Raw genomic sequence first — 18,904 nt, 5'->3', positions numbered from 1 at the left:
GTTTTGACCTTTGGAGCCCTAAATGATTCAGGTTCTACTTACCTATCTGACTGCATCTCTTCATACCAACCTGCCCGAACGTTAACATCTTCTAGCGAGGCCCTCCCCTCGTTGCCGCCAGCATCACAAATGCGGTTGGTGGCGATGAGAGGGAGGGCCTTCTCGGTAGCCGCTCCAACTCTTTGGAACTCCCTTCCCAAGGAGGTTAAAACAGCCCCTTCCCTGACATCTTTTTAAAAACAGGTAAAGACCTTCCTGTTTGCACAAGCTTTTGATGAAGACACTCAGCTGTAATGACAAGAAGACTAATTTTTATTGCTAAGATCATCGTCTATCTAGTTGAGTTGCCTGTAGTAACAGTATTAGACAAATGTTTTTAAAATGTTTATTTCTTACTGTAAATTTGTTTTTATAGGTAATTGTTTTACATATGTATATTGTTTTGTATTGTCTTTTATATAATGTTGTAAGCTGCTTTGGGTCCCGTTTAGGAAGAAAGGCAGGATATGAATAAAGATTTATTATTATCACCACAGTCTAGAGCCCATGAGACATAATTGTCAAATCTGGTTGGGAGACTCATTATCTATTTTGAGTCAACAGAGCACTATTTCTTAAACTGTGAGTTCCGATGCCAAATGGGCTTAGCTCAATGTTGGGGTCACTAAAAATTATCAACAGTAAAAATTTGTTAGCAACATTGTGCAGTGTTTACAGTGGACTCTGGATAAAATTCTTCACTGTCCTCCAGAAAAAGAAATATCAAAGTGTTTAGCAAGCCTTGCTAGCCTTGCTGATTAAATAAATGTTTGGTTTTTATGCCTATTTTATATATCTATATATCCAGGGTCATTTAAAACTTTCTCAGGTGGAAAGGGGTCGCGAGTGGAAAAAAGTTTAAGAAGTTCACGTTGCCCATCTTGGGTTAAATGACCAGCTGAATCTCAAAAGACAGGAGGCATAGACTATTGCGCCAAATTGCTATGTGTATGTGTAAAAGAAATCCCTTGGAAGAAATCCTTGCAAAAGTTGGTTTGCAAAAAGAACTCTGCAAAAAGGGAGCTCAGCTCTTTTTGCAGAGGCAAAGCCACACCTCAAAACAACAATGTATCTTTTGCTGGCAGATGGCTGGTTTGACAGTTGGAATTTGAGCTTGCTAGAGAGAGCACACAGAAATGGAGAAGGCTCTCTAATGGCTACGGTTAAGTAGCTGATTAATATGCTATGCTGTGTATATATTGATGCTGATTGATTAGTTATTGATTTTATGCAACTACATGGACATTATAAGATTGCAGAACTGTTTTATATTTCAACTCTACAAGCAAGAGTAAAGTTTCCTTTGTTCATTTCAATTCCTCTGCCTGGTGTGAGTTCTTTGCACATGGTGTTATCTGGACCAGTACTGCTTCCGCTACGCTACTCTATACTCTCACCTGGTAACATAGACTACATCAGAAATGTGAAAGAATATAATACTGTTTTACTTTGACCACTAGAAGCCTGTCTCCATTCTTGAAGTTTCATTAGCTGAAGGATTTTAAACTTTCAGGCTGTTCTCTGCAATTTAATGTTTTATTAAAATAATAGTTTCAGGAAGTTAGTTTTTCTGAACCGGATGTCAACTTTGGGCTATCTAAAGCTAAATTGCAGACATGCACTGGATTTTGGAGACTTCTTGCTTGGCTGGCTAGTTCAGATGATCCCCAGTCACAGTTTACCTCTGGTATAAAGGGCATCTAAGGTAAAAGAAGAAGGGTTTTTATCAGAAATGGGGTGTTCAGGCACAGCTTTGCCTTTACCCTCACATTGTGGTGGAGAACTGGCTCTGGATCACATGCACACTCTGATTATGTGCATTTTTTAAATGGCAGATGAATTTGTTACCAGGTGAGAGTATAGCGGAATCAGTATTGTCCAGTTAACACCATGTGCAAAAGACTCACACCAGGCAGAGGAATTGAAATGAACAATGGAAACTTTAATCTTGCTTGTTGAGTTGAAATCAAATAAACAGTTCTGCAATCGTACAATGTCCATGTAAGCTGCATAAGATCAATAACTAATCAATCAGCATCAATATATACAGCATAGCATATTCAAAACAGCTACTTGACCGTAGCTAGAGAGAGACTGCCTTTTTCTGTGCTCTCTCTTGAAGCCCAGATTTCCAACTGACGAAGCCTGCCAACTGCCATCAAACCGATACATTGTTTTAGGCGTGGCTTGTCTCTCTGCAAAAAGTCAGCTCCCTTTTTGCAGAGCTCTTTCTTTGCAAGAATCTTTCAAGGGATTTCTTTTACACACACACACATACACATTAGCATTTTGGCGCAATAGAATTCAATGTAAGGCTTTTAGGGAATGTGGTTGATGGCAGAATCACATCCAGAACTTTGGGGGAGACTTCAGTATTTATTTATTTGTTTGTCTCTTAGTTAAACGTATATATTGCTTTTCTTCCACTACTAGCTCAAGGTGGCTATGTGGTTTTCCTCGTTCGCATGTTATCCTCACAGTAAGCCTCTAAAATAGATTAGGCTGAAAGAGATTGACCCATAGTCATCCAGTAAGATTGACAAGTGAATGAGGACTAGAACCCAGATTTCCCAAGTGCAGCACCTTAATCTCTGCGGTATGGCAGAAATGTCTTGAACCTCAAACATTTCCAGTTTTTGATCTTGTGAAAAATAAACTAGTTTGCTTTGTAACGTGTTCTATTTCATTTCACCAAGCAATAGGAAAATAAATGTTTATCTGCGGCACTCCTGAAGATATTAGTGTTTTGTATGGTCAGAATCCAAAGCTTCTTAGCTTTTCATTAATGTGGAATTTGTTGTATAAACCTTATCATAGTCAAAAGAACGTGAATCTGATTTCTGGAATAGCTTTTGTTTTACAACCAATATTGTTAGTGATGCATTCTTATATTTTCCCTACGTGAGGAACTGTTTTAAAAGGATGCTAATGATTCTATAATGAGAAAAACATGACAGTGCTATAAATAAGTTTCAACACAGTCAGTCCTCCATATTCACAGGTGTTAGGAACACAGGACCTCCATGAAAGTGGGGGAAAGTGAATAAAAATACCTGTTAATGTGAGAACACATATCTAGGTCCTACAGTGCAACTCTACTGTCAACCTCTGGTGGACATTAGCCTTAGAGTTGACTGGAGGATTTAAGGCAGTGGTTCTCAACCCGTGGGTCCCTAGGTGTTTTGACCGACAACTCCCAGAAATCCCAGCCAGTTTACCAGCTGTTAGGATTTCTGGGAGTTGAAGGCCAAAGCATCTGGGGATCCACAGGTTGAAAACCACTGATCGAAGGATTCCCATAGAGACCATATTAATCAGTGAATTATCCAATCCACAAAGCCTAAACTCACAAATGCGGATGGCTGATTGTCATTCCAAATTGGGCATGGCATCAAATGTCTGCAAATTGATTTTTGCATTTGCAACTTTTGAAATGTGTCTGTATAAAAAAAAGACTTCAGCAGTCTGGGGGGGGGGGGGTTTCCTCTGGAGGTTTTTAAGCATTGGCTGAATGGTAATCTGTTGGGTTGCTTAGATTCTATGTTTCTACATGGCAGAATGGAGTTGGACTGGTCTTTGTGGTCTCTTCTAACTCTGTTTCTAAATAAAAACTTTCATTTTTACTTGTTTTTAAGAAGGCATGTTTCTAACCACATTGCAAATACTGTATAAGCAGATGCAAGGCAGCATATACCATCTCTGTTGAATTAAAAATTATTTTTTTCCCTTTTATCTGAGATACTTAACGAATGTATTTTGTGACTGCAAATTACCACTTATAACAGAGGTTTCTAAGTGTTTCATGTTGGTGATACACCTTTTAGACATGCATCATTTTGCAACACAGTAATTCAGGGCTGGTACAATGAGTTAAACCCTTGTGCTGCTGAACTGCTGACCTGAAGGTAGGCAGTTTGAATCCGTGAGATGGGGTGAGCTCCCACTGTAAGCCCTAGCTCCTGCCAACCTAGCAGTTTGAAATTATGAGTAGATAAATAGGTACTGTTTCAGCGGGGGAAAGAAAAAAAGGTTGCTCCAAGCAATCATGCCGGCCGCATGACCAGGCGGTGATAATGCAGGCTCCTCGGCTTGGAAATAGAGAAAAGCACCTCCCACAGAGCCAGAGATGAGCACCGCCTCCAGAGCCGGAATTGAAAGGAGAATCCTTTGCCTTTGTTTGTGTGTCTCATTATATGTTGTAGCAAGGCATTGAATGTTTGCCCGTGTCTGCTTTATATGCTGTAATCTGCTCTGAGTTCCCTTGGGGAGAAGGATGGAATATATATAAAGTGGTATTTTTTATTATTATTCAGTTTTACTGGCAAACCAGAGGTTAAACCAATCTCTTAAAAGAGATAAGGGCATTCATAAATTGCAATAATGAAGTGTTTGGGGCTACAACATAACTGGTGATTTTTTAAATTTAGATTTTTTTAAAATATATGATTTCTGAAATATACATTTCCAAGATTTTTTTGGCATTATTATATTTACACATCACACCCACACACTGCAGCAGACACAGTAATGTGTCACAACACACACTTTGGAAAACTCCGGAGTTGCAGTATTTTTGTACATTGCACTTTGGTACCCCCAGTCCTACATTGAATACGACTGCTCTCAAATGGTTACATTATTATTTTCCAGATTGGAAAGTGACCCTTCCCCATCTATAGAGCTTAAATGAGTTTGATTTGACCGTATTGTGACCAGTTTGAAACAAAACTGCTCAGTTATAGACTTACATGTGCATAAAATACTTACATGTTTTAAATAGATATGTTGCCTTTGGTTAACAAACAAGCAAAGTAAAACAATTTCATTTCTTTCTTGAACCTGAGGCTTCTTATTCTGTATAAGCGTAAATAACTAATGTTAGAATTAAAAGTAAAAGCTGCAGGATTTTATATGTACTCAGCAGAGCTTTAATGCCTTCAGCAAGGTTTATTCATGTTGTTGTTCAGAGATGCACAAAACAAAAGAGACAATAAGGGAGAAGGCTTTATGGAAATATGGAGAATAGTAACAGGAGTCTATGTATTAATTTACTGGTGGGGATAAGTCTATGGAAAAAACAGGTTGCTATAAAGCTTAATTCCCGAAAGAAAAGAATAACAGTTTCTACTCATGTATGAACTGGTGTCATGTATAAGTCGAGGGTAGGTTCTAAGGGCAAAATTATATGTGATATGATCCATGGAAAAGTCCAGGTTCATTCTGTGGCAAGGCAAAAACACAAATACTGTCTTGGAGCGGCCGCAATTGGCTCAAAGCGGCGCAATGGCAAAGAGAATAAGGTAGTTTAGAGTGTGTTCTCCAGGATGAACTGAGCTCTTGCCTTTTGCCACTTGGAAGAAGAAAATGATTCTTTTTTAAAATAAGGATGAAGGTCATAAGGCCGTGGATAAGGCAGCCTAGGCTTTTGAGTTTAATTTTTTGACAAAAAATTCTACTCTTTTACATTAGTATATTAAGTAGGTTGTGTTTACTCACATGTGGGATAAAATAAAACACATACGTTATGGCACTTTCACCCCACTGCCACCCTTTTATATTCTCCATCCCCTATCTGCATTACCAATGGTTAGGAATGATAAAAATTACAATCCAAAGCCATCTAAATACAGGCAGTCCCCAAGTTACAAACAAGATGGGTTCTGTAGGTTTGATCATAAGTTGAACTTGTATGTAAAATGAAACAGGTACATTTTTAAGTGTAACTCCACATATCTATCTACCTATCTAAGCAGATTTTGTCAACTTCATTAGCTACAGTATTGTGGTGTGGTCTTTGGATAGCATAGGGAAGGGTTAACACACCTGTGGTGTTTGCTTTGCGGTCTGTGCCCCTGTTCAGAAGATTTTGCCTCACTTTCTGTCCCTGTGATGATTGGTTTTGAAAAAATTGGTTTGTTGTGGAAACAAGGATTGGTGGGAAAGCTTCAGTTGAGACACCTTTTCCCCATGATAACTCTATCTCTTCCTAGAGGTAGATTGCTTTTTCTTCCCGTTGTCTCACCTCCGTTCTTAACTGTGAGGCTCTTGAAAGTCGGATGTTTGTGCCTCGGGGACTGCCTGTAGTACCAAGTTGGGGGTGACTAAATTATGAGTGCAATCAAAAACTCTCAGTACTGAAAATTGGGTATTGTGGATATGAGCTGTAGTATAATAAGCTGAAGCTTCCAAATATAATTAGGGTGAGAGAGTAGAGAGGATGATAAGATCATAAAATACTAATTTTTATTTTGTTTTGAAATAATATAATTGATTAGGAATCCAGTGAAATCAAATTTTATAGTTATTTTAAGCATTACTAGAAAACACTACTGGATTTTTGTAAGTTAACGAAGCAGAGTGAGACAATATTTAAAAATAACGTTTTCCTAATATTGATATACTTGTGGGTGTTATACTTCTGAACAAGCTGCTGATTTTAGAAGGAGAACGGTTGATTCTCCCTCTTAATTCACAAGCAAAAATGTGATACTGAACAGACAAGGAAAATACTAAAGATGGAAAGATTGAACAAGTCATGTTTTTACAGGGCAAAAAGGGAACAAAAAAATTCGGTCCGTTGGGAGAAAATAATTATAGTTCTCCTAAGGGACAGCTTTAGAGAGAGACTGAAGGTTTGAATAGAGACAGGAGCCCAAAAATATATTTGCTTTCAAAAATATATGTAATCTATAACAAATAATAAGACTATCCTATTGTATTTGTTCTCTATACAGCCCAAAGGAGAAGGAGGACCAAGCCACAGGCAATACAGAGAGATTGGGAGAAATAAAAGAGTAGTTTTTCCAAGGGCCAGTTATAGAGAGAAAGACAGGTTTGATTTCTAAACAGAGAAGGGAAGGCCAACAATTTCTTTCCTTTGAAATGTATTTCTTTTTTTAAAAAACCAGTAGGAGGGAGGAAGAAGGAGATTTTACACTAAGAATAAAGAAAAGCCCCACACATGCTCCCAAGCCAAACCCACCCCTACCACTTCAAAAATCCCAGCCCCTTCCCTTCAAATATTTTTTTAATGTGCCAAACAGCCAGGCAAAAAGTAAAACTCAAATCTTTGCCCAGTGCCCTCACTAGCAAGGCAAGGCAACCAGCAAGCCAAGCCAAGAGGGGAGAGAGCAAACCACCCAGCCACCAGCGCCCAGCCGCAGTAAAGGATGCAACCGCAATGGCTGCTTTAGGGACAGTCCCCCGTAATATACCCTCCCTGTCCAGTCCATGTCACTGTTTCGTTGGCCTCTGATTGGCCAAGGATCACCACCTCCAACCTCCTCCTCTGACACATGAGGAAGAAGTTTGCAAGAGTGGATGCCACACGGCCCAAAAACAAAAGCAAAGCACTGTGTTTGTGCAGCTTTCTCTTTTGTGTCGCCTTCGTGTCCGAATGGATGGTACGAAACGAATACACAGATAAACAAATACCGCACACAACATATGCAGGTAGGAGTTTATAGTGGGGAAAACACATGAACATGTAATTGCAATTTGTAAGCGATCTTAGAAGGAAACTACTGTATAATTACCACACTATTTCTTTATTATGCATTTTGTAATTTTTCTCCAGGAAAGCAACTGTGAACCTTTGTTGTCACAAACCGTGAATATCATTTTTAGATCATAGAAAATTTACTTCCCTTGACTAACACACTGCAATACTATCTTGTATTTCAGAGCTCTGAAAGTTAACAGAAGACAAGATGGATGCTACGGTAATATTACCTATTCTGAAGAAAAAGTTGGCCTTCCTTTCAGGTAGAGTTCCTGTGATTTTACTTTTTTTTACCTTGTTCTGTTTTGAAGAACGGAATTCTTGAACTGTTACTTGGTTACCTCTGTCCCTTCCTTCTTGTTAAGTCATACAAATATATCGAAATTCCATGTGTGCCAATTGGAAGTTGTCTTTTTATCTTTAGCAACATGTTATTCCTTCTAAGTGCAAAGACTATAAATTGCTATGATATTCAGGATGTTCAGGTTTCTCTCCAGATTTACCTATTCAGACTTTGCATACACAGTTTGTTATGTTTTACTTTGCTGAAAAATGCGGAATTAATCTGAACTCAAGCAGTTTCAAATTTCTTTCTGAATAATTCATTATAAAAGTGTGGGGGGCCTTTATACATAACCTTTTGCTCTTTTGACTACACTGAGATCAAACACTACTACTTTCATGTTGTCTTATTGATAGTAGTTTACTATCATTTTAAAAGATACAGCTTTCTGGTTAGCATTTCATAAATTTTGAAATCAAAGCTGGACCCTGGAGAGTTGGCTGTCTGCCCAATTTCCGACTTTGTTGTGGAGGAGGAGTGTTTCCTTTAATAATGGAAGCTTTGTTCCTAATAATTTCTGCTGAGCAACCACAAAGGGCTTTTCTTGTCTCCTTTAGAACCAAATATATATTATTAAGTACTTTATTTGAATGTGATCCCTATATAGTATCCGTTACATTGTAATCATACCTCCCAATCTAGGTTGGCATCATATTTGAGGATTTGTTCATTGGTAAGGTTGCACAATGTCACTATTTCTCTTAGGCTATAACTCATAAATGAGCTGTAGTTCTAAATGAAACTCAAAAATAGTGTTCTTTCTCATAACCGGACATCATTTGAAGAATACACTCCAAAACTGCATTTCTAAAGATTAGTGTACCATTTATGTCTTGTCACCCAGTTTCCACTGCACTTTGGCCATGTTACATTGCCAGAAAATACAGACTATGGTCTGTATTTCCCTCTATGTAATCTTTCTTGAAGTATTTGTGACCGAAACGTGATTCAAGACACAGATACAAAGAATGAGTAAGATATGGAATGAAGACGGTAGAGAGAAGGAAAATACTACCTTCCAAATTCTACTGATTGGCTCCAACCAATGTAGCTCGTGGTGAGAGAGGATGTGACTTGAAATTGAAACCCAGCAACATCTAGCAAGCTACACATTCTCCCCACTGCTGCCTTATAATGAATGAATGATCCAGAATGAGAGGGCTGCATTGACCTCCAGTTGAATTGTTCTATGTCTTTTGCATGGAGCAGGACAAAGAAAGATTCCTGTAGCATTTTGCTGATTTTATACGTACTTGAAGTTGCTTCTTAGAAGAAAGCATTTCATTACGAAAGAATCCTCTCATTTTCTGCTAGACATAATTGTATTGCCTTTAAAACTTGCACAGTAAATAAACAGTTACGGAAGCTGATTTGTTATAATTGAATAATGACTCTTGCTTAATAATGTTCACAAAAGATGAGGAACATAATAGAGAAGAGGAAATAAATAAGCAGCAGGGCAGCTTTCTTTCCTGCCAAAGACATTTTTACGGTACCTTTTCCTGGCAGGCATTAAATATATAGTTTTCTGGCAATCATTTTCATTCCAGCCAGAGAACGTTTCACCTGTTGGAAACATTTGACTAGAAAAACCTGTTCTGTTCATGTCTTCTCTTGGCCAATATTATTCTTGATTCTTCTCTGAGTTGAATCCAATGGAGAGGCCTTTCTTATTCTCTATGCTGCAGCTTTCTGTGTCCCACAGTGGACTAAATGTTTCTTCAGTCTTTTGTAGCTACTATTTGGAGGTATAAGGGACTTCAGTGGGCAAAGTGAATCATTGAGACTTTTCTGCTTTACATCTTAGAAATCCTTTCTGGTCACACAAAGCCAGCATTTGGATCCAACCTATTGCATACATTTCTAATCTGAACGCAGGGCCCATTGTCCAATACATTTCCCCCCTTTCTTTCGTTGAGAAATTTTAGAATAATTCTTGCAAAAGAAGCCCCAACATAGTGTCAAGCTTTGTAATTTTTATTCTCTTGAATGAACCTTCTTTGATTTCTTACAATCTGCTCAAAAATAATCTGAAAAGAAAGTCTAGTTTTTGTCTTGTTGTACAAACAAACACACATTGAAAAGGAAAACAATTATGATTGCAAGATGTACAATAAGAGGAAGGCAAAAACTATTTCCTTAAGCATACATAGCTGTTTCAAGTTATAGGATCAATATGATCTTATTATTTTGAACAATGCATAGTCATTTCCTCTTCCTGCACCTGCTGTTTACTGCTGATTAAATTCCTGTTCTCTGGAAGCAGAGGAGGTAAAGGCAAACTCTCTCAGTTGCTGATGTTTATAACTTAGAGTTTAACCAGAAGAAAACTCAGTTAGGATTATTTTACTGGATTTTTTCCCCATTGTAAGAATGGGTTGTCAATGCAAGAGAGCCTTTCAGTTCTCTGTCTAAATTTGCCATTATTGCTAGTGACATGAGGAACTTTAAGGGTCTTACAGGAGAACCATGCTAATTAAGATTGTAAATAGTAGTTTCATGCATTTGTATGGAATTGCTGCCTGTTTCTATTTGTCCCATTGGTATTGCCCCATTTCCGTTTCTGTCCGCTGCTTCTGGAAACGGGTGCCTATAAGAATGAGCTTTTCCTCCAAGGTCTGAAAAAACGAAGATTTTTGGGCCTTGGGCAGCAAAACGCCAGGGCCGTCCAGCCAGAGCCTACAGCCAAGCACCAAATATCAGCCAACCAAACAGCTACCATTCTCGCCTTTTTTCTGTTTTGTTGTTCCTTTCGTTCCGGAGGGGATTGTACCATTCCGTTACAAAAACACAAAAGAAACGGATGAAACGGTATTCGGGCCCAACTCTAGTAAATAGGGATCAGAGTTCATGTATGAATGTTGCAACAAAACTTGCTTCCTGTAGAAAGTGTAAAAAGTGTTCGGGAAGATTTCTATTTTGCACTTTCTCATCTGTTGTGGTGTTGCAGTCTCAGATGGATTCAGTACCACAGATTGTACCTGATAGTGTTCTTCTGCTCATGGATGGCTCTTTCCCTCTCCTAGGCTTGCTCCAAAGAAATTGATTCCCCATTCAAGATGAAGACAGAAATTGCCTTCACATTCAGCAGTATATGGATGTAATTTATAAAACTAAAATATATTTTAGGTCAGTGGGTCCCAGACTTTGGTCCTGCAGGTGTTTTGACTGCAATTCCTAGAAACCCTAGTCGTCTTGGTCAACAATGAGAGATTATGGAAACTGAAGTCCAAAACAACCACAGGATCAAAGTTTGGGAACCAATATTAACGGAGAGTTTCTCATACAGTCATTAAAAGACAGAGAACATTACCTAGAGAATACTGTAATGATGTTGTGCATCCAGTGTATTTACTATTTCCTTTAAAAAAATGGACTGTGTTAAACTAGGGAGGTGGAATGTTGATTATAATCTTAGCATTTATAAAACAATCAGCTTTAATATTTGAAATCAACTTTTGATGTCTTTGCTAAATTACTCATTACAAATCATTGATCACAAAATCGTTGTATTTAACATTCTACATATTGCACATTTTTAAAAAGCTCAAGGTACTTCACATATATAATTTGATCCCACTTTCATAAGCATTATTGTCTAAGGCAATCCAGTACAATTATGCACCACCTCCTTGAGATCAGAATATGGAAAGAGAAGCAGAGAGAGTTGCATGTCATCAACATATTGATGACACCTTGAAATGTCATTGCCTAGTCACTCTCCCCTCCCCTCATATGCCTTTGTTTGTAGGACTCTGAAAGCAAGCAAATCATTAAAAACAGAGGAAGAGCTGGCAACCACACATCCCTTGTTCCATTCTTTGCCAAGCTGAACCACTCCTGTGTCTGCCTCCCATAGCTATTGGGAGACAGAGAACAATAAGATGTGCTGTCATTGTCAGTAGTTTCAATTTTTAACCTAGAGCGTAGCCTGGTGAGGAAGACATTGACTCTCTAATAGTGCCCATCCCATGTCTTCATCGAGATTTTCAGGTGGCTTCACCAAATGTTTTCATGTAAAATCCATATTGTAACTTTTGGCTACAATTGTATATTGGCTCCATAATATACAAAAATGTATTGAAAATGGATAATCAGTCACTTCCAGAGCATTTCAGGAAAAATAATCTTTCCCCCAGTTCTGCTAAGTGTAGAGTTTTTAAATTTGCTTCCATTAGGTGACTTTGTATTTGTATTGGTCTGTGAACAAAAATTTGCTCTGTTTTCAATATAAAAACAGATCTGATTGTTCTTAGCTTAAAGTTATTGAAACCTTTTCTTGAAGTGGAATAAACTGGCTTGCAATTATGTCAAAATCAACTGTTGCAAAGGATACAGAATGCCCTTTGTTCTCTGTATTTGGCATTTGAAGTTGCTTAATGAACTACTGTGTTCACGCTCTAATGAAGTCATACCTCTGACCAAATAATTTTAGAAATAATTGATTCTTCATTACTGTCCATTTTCATTATAAAATTTTCAGTTTAAAAATGTCCTGTTACCTTGACAAAGATACTTATATATAAAGCTTCTTTAACATCAATTTGACCCAGTTGGGTTCATTCAAAGAGTAGAAATAAATATTTAAAAGCCATTGGACTAAAGAAGTTTAAATGTTATTAAATATATTTCCATGAGAGATTATGGGCATATCTACACTGACCATATAAAGCAGTTTGAAGCTAGTTAAAATTGTGGTAGCTGGATAATCCATGCTGCCAAAGTGTGCTACAGTGTGGGTTAAAGAGTTTAAAGCACATCAAGCAAAATTGGGGGAAAGTCCAAGATAAGTCCAGTTATGTGCACCAATGAGCCCCAGATGTTAAGCCACATCACATGGGGAAATCTATGGAATGTGAAGTGCTTCATAGACACCCACCTGTGCTTGAAGTGCTTTGTAAAATTTGGAATGTGCAGGTGGGGGGCTACCAAAAAACCCCAATAGCATGGCTATGCAACAGGGGGCCAGTTGATCCCTGGGACAAGTAATTCATTATCTCCACCGCTAACTGTTACTTTCCCTTTCTGGTTCCTCTTTGTATGCCGCTGGAACATTGGTGCACATCTTGCTAGGAAATAGAGTAAAAAAAAATCAGCATTCTCAAGTAGCTGTCAAGTTGTGGGTTCTGTGGATTCTGGAACTGGTTGGAGGCCACCTTTCATGATTATTAATACATTCCCATTTCTGGCCTCTGATCTGTTCTAGAAATGGCAATCTAATAATCTTCACATAAAAATGGTTTCTGCTAAACCGGTTCTAAACTGACCTAAATGGTTAGTGAAGAAGGGACTATGTTCCTCTACAACTGAAGTACTGAATTCTATGTAGCAGGCTACAGTATGATTTTTCTTCTGATGTATGCTTCATGATGTTTCCAGTCATTGAAGATATTTTGGTCCAAACTATAAAAACATAGGAAATGGCTTACTTTAATGGAAAGCTTACTCACCATGATTTAGAATTGGAAACATATCAGTGTTTTGTCTCTTACCTTTTGAGTGTCATATCAAGTTAACCTTTCTTCTATGTTTCATTCACTCAAATGGAGAAAAGCATGTCCCAAAAGGCACTTTAAGGCTTCTGGGAACTCTAGGCACCACCACAGAAGCTTTGCAAGCTTGAGACTAAGGAGCTGTGAAATTTGTAAGCGTGGCTCACTGAACACGAGGAAATTCCCCAATCAAAACGACATCTCAAAAGCTTATCATGCAATCTACTAGACAACTTCTGACACCTTTGTTTTGCAGCTTTTTCAGCTGTAGCAAGAACAAGTGTTTTTCATTGTAAAACACTTAATGGTGTTAAAGGCAGATTACTACATTGATAAGTTTAGATAGATGTGTTTTCATCCAAGGTGCAAGACTTTTAAAAAGCCGGGTAAACCTGTATTATAGTTTATACATTTATCATGGTATATAGCGAGAGAGAGAGAGAGAGAGAGAGAGAGAGAGAGAGAGTCTACATTTGAGAAATAAGCATTTTGCACATCAGAATATTAAGACAATGTAATGCAACCTCAAAATAAATTCTTTTGGAAGTTCTTGAAGATTTTTCCACATACTAGATTTCACCTGTACATAATCTGTGTCTAAAACAGAATCTGTTGTATGATCGGTTTAATGGCTTATCTTTTGGAAATGTAGGTTGTGCATTCCAGAAGAATTAAATAGAACTCTCTCTGAAGTTAAGCCTGATCTTAAGCCATGTGATTATGCTAGTACACACCATGTCTATTCTAGTCTCTTGTCACATAGCGTGGCCAAAAGGGCAAATTGTACTAAATCTGCATGCAGCATTTTTCATAAGTGTAGCATGTTATTAACTCTTTTAAAAAAAATTTTAGTGCCAATTATATAAATATGGTGAACAGTTTGCCATTTCCCCTTCTACTAATGCAAACCTTAAAATTCTTATGCTTTTACAGGTGGGAAAGATCGAAGAAGTGGCCTCATTCTGACAATTCCATTATGCCTTGAACAAACAAATATGGATGAGCTGAGTGTCACCTTGGACTACCTGCTCAGCATTCCAAGGTGACTCATCAAGTGTGCCTCTAAAATATTTTCTATTATCATTGTATTTCTAAATATGTTTCTTGATTACATCTCATGTTTCTTTGAGAGGATTGAGGTACAGGGGGTAGCCAGAAACCTTAATGTGGAATGTGAATCATGGCTCAAACATAAACACTGTTTACAAAGCTCAAGGAAAGAATAACAAAAAAAAACACTTTATGTCCTTGAGGACCCTGCTGATTAGAATCACCTCTTCTTAGTTCTAAAGTATGGATGTGTTGTAATGGAGTGTTCTGTTGTAACATTTCAAATCTGAATATTATATTGCTTTGAGAGAGTGAGAAGGCACAGCACGGATGCTGATTATTTTTCAAACAGTGATGTTGAAAGGAAATTACAAGTAATACAATACATGTAACCTAAAGCAAAACGTGTTTGACTGAAAGGAGGACCACTGTAGTAGTATGAATCCATCCTCTGGTTCTCCTTTCCAAATAATGAAAAGGACAATTGTACTGAATATACTTCTCCATACACACATACTACCTTCATATACACAAGTGGTTCAGTGTTCCCTTGCTACTTCACAGTTTGCTGTTTTGCGGCTTCAGTGTTTCGCGGTTTTTCCCCTCCCCTCCCCCCAAAGGGAGATACATATACCGCTTTCCTTGCTGTTCACCCTCTCTTTCACACACAAATGGCAGAGGCAGAGGCTTTGCTGAGACCGCCCAAGCCTCTTCTCCTCCTCGAAGCAGATGGCAAGGAGGAGCTGCAAAGAAGCATGTTGGGAGGTAGCCAGGCAGCAAATAATAGTGTGTAACTACTAAAATAAGGTATAAATATTAAAATAAATATAGCTTCCCTACTTCGCAGATTTTCACTTTTCGCGGGTGCTCCTGGAACATAGCCCCTGCGATAAGTGAGGGAACACTACCTCATCCTCCCATACATCCTTTTTTTCTCTATGCAGAGGAGAATGAAAGCTTTCAGAGGGCCGTTTCTGTGGTGGTCCCCCAGCTCTGAAACTCTCTCTTTAGGGAGATTAGACTGGTACCCACACTGTCCACGCCCGTAAAGAGCTAAAAACATTGTGCTTTCGATTAAGCAGTTCACAAGATATTCAGCCCCCAACTATATCTACCAGCAGTTCCCGCAATTTATCCCTGGATATATCCCTCCTATAGGTTTAGCATTTTGAACTGACATTGCTCTTTTACTTCTAATGTATTATTGGCCTTTGCTTTTTTGTCCACCAGCCCTGTTCTGAAATTCTATTGCAGAATACCCTTCCCCCGAATTTCAGTACCCATTACCGCTCAGACTATTGGCTGTTGATTATGCTGTTTTTATGTTATTGCCTTGTTGTAATGTAGTTGATTTTATTGAGAAATGTTTTAATCTATGTTTGATTTTAATTTTTGTTGGATCGGGCTTGTCCCAATGTAAACCACCCCGAGTTCCTTCGGGAAGATGGAGTCGGGGTATAAAAATAAAATTATTATTATTATACTTTCATTTCCATTTTAGCTTAACCATAATATAGCATTACGTACGAAGTCTACACTATAGTATCTCTTACTTATAGTTGATTAGAACAAGTCACATGGTAAGACTTACAGTTTTGTCCATACTCAGATATCACAGTAAAATGTGGTTTGTTTAAAAGATATATGAAAACTTCCAGATGTCTCAATGCAGTTGTGCCTGAGAAGGGAGTTTAGTGCTGTATGTAAACTCAGCTAAAGATCAGAACCTATTATCACAGTCTAAATCAGAAAAAACTGTCCTTTTAAAGAATCTAAAATAATAGTAGTGGGGTGTTCATAATGGATGTATCTTATTTTGTAGGCTCAGTACTGAACATCCTAGGGTTTACAGTCTTTGTTGGGATTAAAGACTGTAGATGATCAAAGTATTAACAAAATCTTTAAAAACAACATTACTATATGTCAAAGACGGGAAAGTCTTTTCCACTTGTTCAGAAACAATTGATCTAAAGATTCATTTCTGAAACAGAAGCCAGCTCCTGGTGCTTTTGTTTCTTAGAGCTTGCACAGCTTTTTGCCTACAAAAGCTCAGTAGTTCTCATGATAGTCATTATGATTTTACAAATGAGATATGGGTACACAAGTAATATACCACCACAGACTGGCTAGGTTAGACATGCCAAATAAGACCTCAAAATGTGTGCAATCCCAATTTTTGAGATAACACTATGTGTTGAGTACAAGCCACCGACTTGATATCCATAGTTTCCCTCCAGAAGTGTTTGTGGGTCTTTCTAGGTCAGTGGTTCTCAACCTGGGGTCCCCAGATGTCTTTGGCCTACAACTCCCAGAAATCCCAGCCAGTTTACCAGCAGTTAGGAGTTCTGGGAGTTGAAGGCCAAAAACATCTGGGGACCCCAAGTTGAGAAACATTGTTCTAGGTCCTTCAGTGTAATTTTATGATATGCTTCTGACCTAGGTATGGTCAAAATATAGGGTTGGCTATTACCTACAGTTTCAAGTTTCACGGGGAAATCATGGAGTATATCCTTCCTAGATACAGGGATTATACTGTATTTGTATCTGTATTTGCATCTTAAAGGTAGAGCAGCTGTTTGAGAAGAAAATTAAAAATTGTGAAGAAAAGGAGCAGTGGGGTGCACAAAACACATTGATCTACAATAGCAACTTTACATGTGCTATTCAAGGTGGGACAGTATGGCAAATTTCAGCACCTTGGAAAGCACTTGAAGACGTTCTCCTCCAGTGTCCTACAGGGACATTTGATCTAGACTCATCCTACCTTTGATATACAATTACCAGGGCCACTCAGAACAATTTTATGCAACCTTGCTGCTTTCAGGTACCAATTCAGTTATAACCCATAATGTTGCCAAGTTCTGTGCAGCAGCACTTAAAATCCGCTGGGTGATGACTGGCTCCAAAAGTTAGCCATCTAAACATCAGCTAATTGAAATATAAAATAGTGCCCCCACTCCCCTGAATGCTCCTACCCCCATCAATTTTCCTCCCTCTCCATCCCCTGCTAGACCCTTCCCTTTTCTAAGTAGCTTTATATCTTTCAACATACCTCTGTTTTCTAGTCTTTTAATTTTCAGTGTACAACACTTTTATGACACTGTAACCTTATGCTGGTTTATGACCGTAACAAAGATCTGTTTGTTTGTTTTGGAGAGCGCCTTTGAATTTAAGACTAAAACTGAACCAGATTAATCTTTCCACTGATACTGGACCCATCGGGGACTACCTGTGGAATGATTTATCTCCCCCACTCCCAATACATAAGAATGTTACCACTCTCATATGTTGTTTTTCTTTTGAAGTTTATCTTTGTTATGCCCTCATCTGCTTCTTGACATGGTAAATCATAGCAGGCAATTTACATTATTTGTGAACTATTACCTTGTAACAAGGAATTTAGAACATCCTTGTGATTCTGAAAGTTAATTTATTTCCCTACCTCTGATTTAGAGTGTTTGTTGTATAAAGCTGTATTTGTGTCAGAAAGAACCCCCCCAAAAAGTTGTTTTCCTAGTTTCAAGGCAGTTTCTTCTGATTCTTTTTGAATAACAAGATCTAGGATACCCTTGGGCTGTACAATGAATGGGTAAATTTTTGTAGCAAATTTATTTTTTCAGTAGTTTGTCTTTTGTGCCCTCCTTCCATGTATTTTGAAATATTGTCTCACATAATACTCGTTTAACTTACCTAAATATTTAAAACTCCAAACTAACTTTTCTTTAAAACAGAAAAAGAGGAGCATGTGGCACTTCAGATGTTTCCTAGACAGCAACTCTCATCAGCCCTAGTCAGTACTGACATGGTGGGGGATGCAGCCAAGGCCACTTACTTCCATCCTTGCTTTTGAGGAAGCATCATACATCTGCCATTGCTTGGCAAGCCAAACAGTTTTAGGTGTACCTGTGTCCTGCTTGCCAGTCAATATCTGTGTGCAAAAAAATGATTCCCGCTCCCTTGATCGAAGGCGCTGATGGTGACTCTTGTTTTAATTGAAATTGCTGTGTTTTAATTGATGTATCATTTGTAGTATTAAGTATTGTATGTTGTTTTGCACCTTTGGAAACCACCCTGAGTCCAGGGTGATAGAGCCGTATATAAATATTTATTATTGACACAACGACGTTGTATGACACAGCAAACAAGATAGGTATGCTGGATTTCGTTTCACAAAATCACAAGTCGAACACTTCCCAAGTGTCTAGGACTGTGTGATGTATTTTCGGATGATGCGCGCAGATCCCAGTAGGGTGGCCTTTTGCAGTTGGCAGATCGTAATTTTGTCAATGTCTATTGTTTCCAAATGCCAGCTGAGATCTTTTGGCACGGCACCCAGTGTACTCATCACCACCGGGACCACCTGCACTGGTTTCTGCCAGAGTCTTTGAAGTTCAATCTTGAGGTCCTGATAGCGGCTGATTTTTTCCTGTTGTTTTTCATCAATGCGACTGTCACCTGGGTTGGCGACATCAATGATCC

At 38.3% G+C, this 18,904-nt stretch overlaps 1 protein-coding gene across 3 annotated transcripts in view; it reads left to right on the top strand.

Moving 5' to 3' along the window:
* The window catches only part of sestd1 (SEC14 and spectrin domain containing 1), a 180,414-nt gene that overhangs the window by 118,644 nt on the left and 42,866 nt on the right, over positions 1 to 18,904 (top strand). For all 3 annotated transcript variants that reach the window (XM_062963039.1, XM_008118197.3, XM_062963035.1), the window contains exons 3-4: positions 7,723 to 7,803; positions 14,309 to 14,417. In XM_062963039.1, the coding sequence (XP_062819109.1) occupies positions 7,749 to 7,803; positions 14,309 to 14,417 (164 nt within the window). In that variant the 5' untranslated portion in view covers positions 7,723 to 7,748. The remainder of the gene's footprint in view (positions 1 to 7,722; positions 7,804 to 14,308; positions 14,418 to 18,904) is intronic.

The sequence above is a fragment of the Anolis carolinensis genome, chromosome 1 (genome assembly GCF_035594765.1).
Source record: "Anolis carolinensis isolate JA03-04 chromosome 1, rAnoCar3.1.pri, whole genome shotgun sequence".
Taxonomy (NCBI): domain Eukaryota; kingdom Metazoa; phylum Chordata; class Lepidosauria; order Squamata; family Dactyloidae; genus Anolis; species Anolis carolinensis.
The sequence above is the reverse complement of the archived record's forward strand: the minus strand, read 5'-3'. Positions and strand labels throughout refer to the sequence as shown.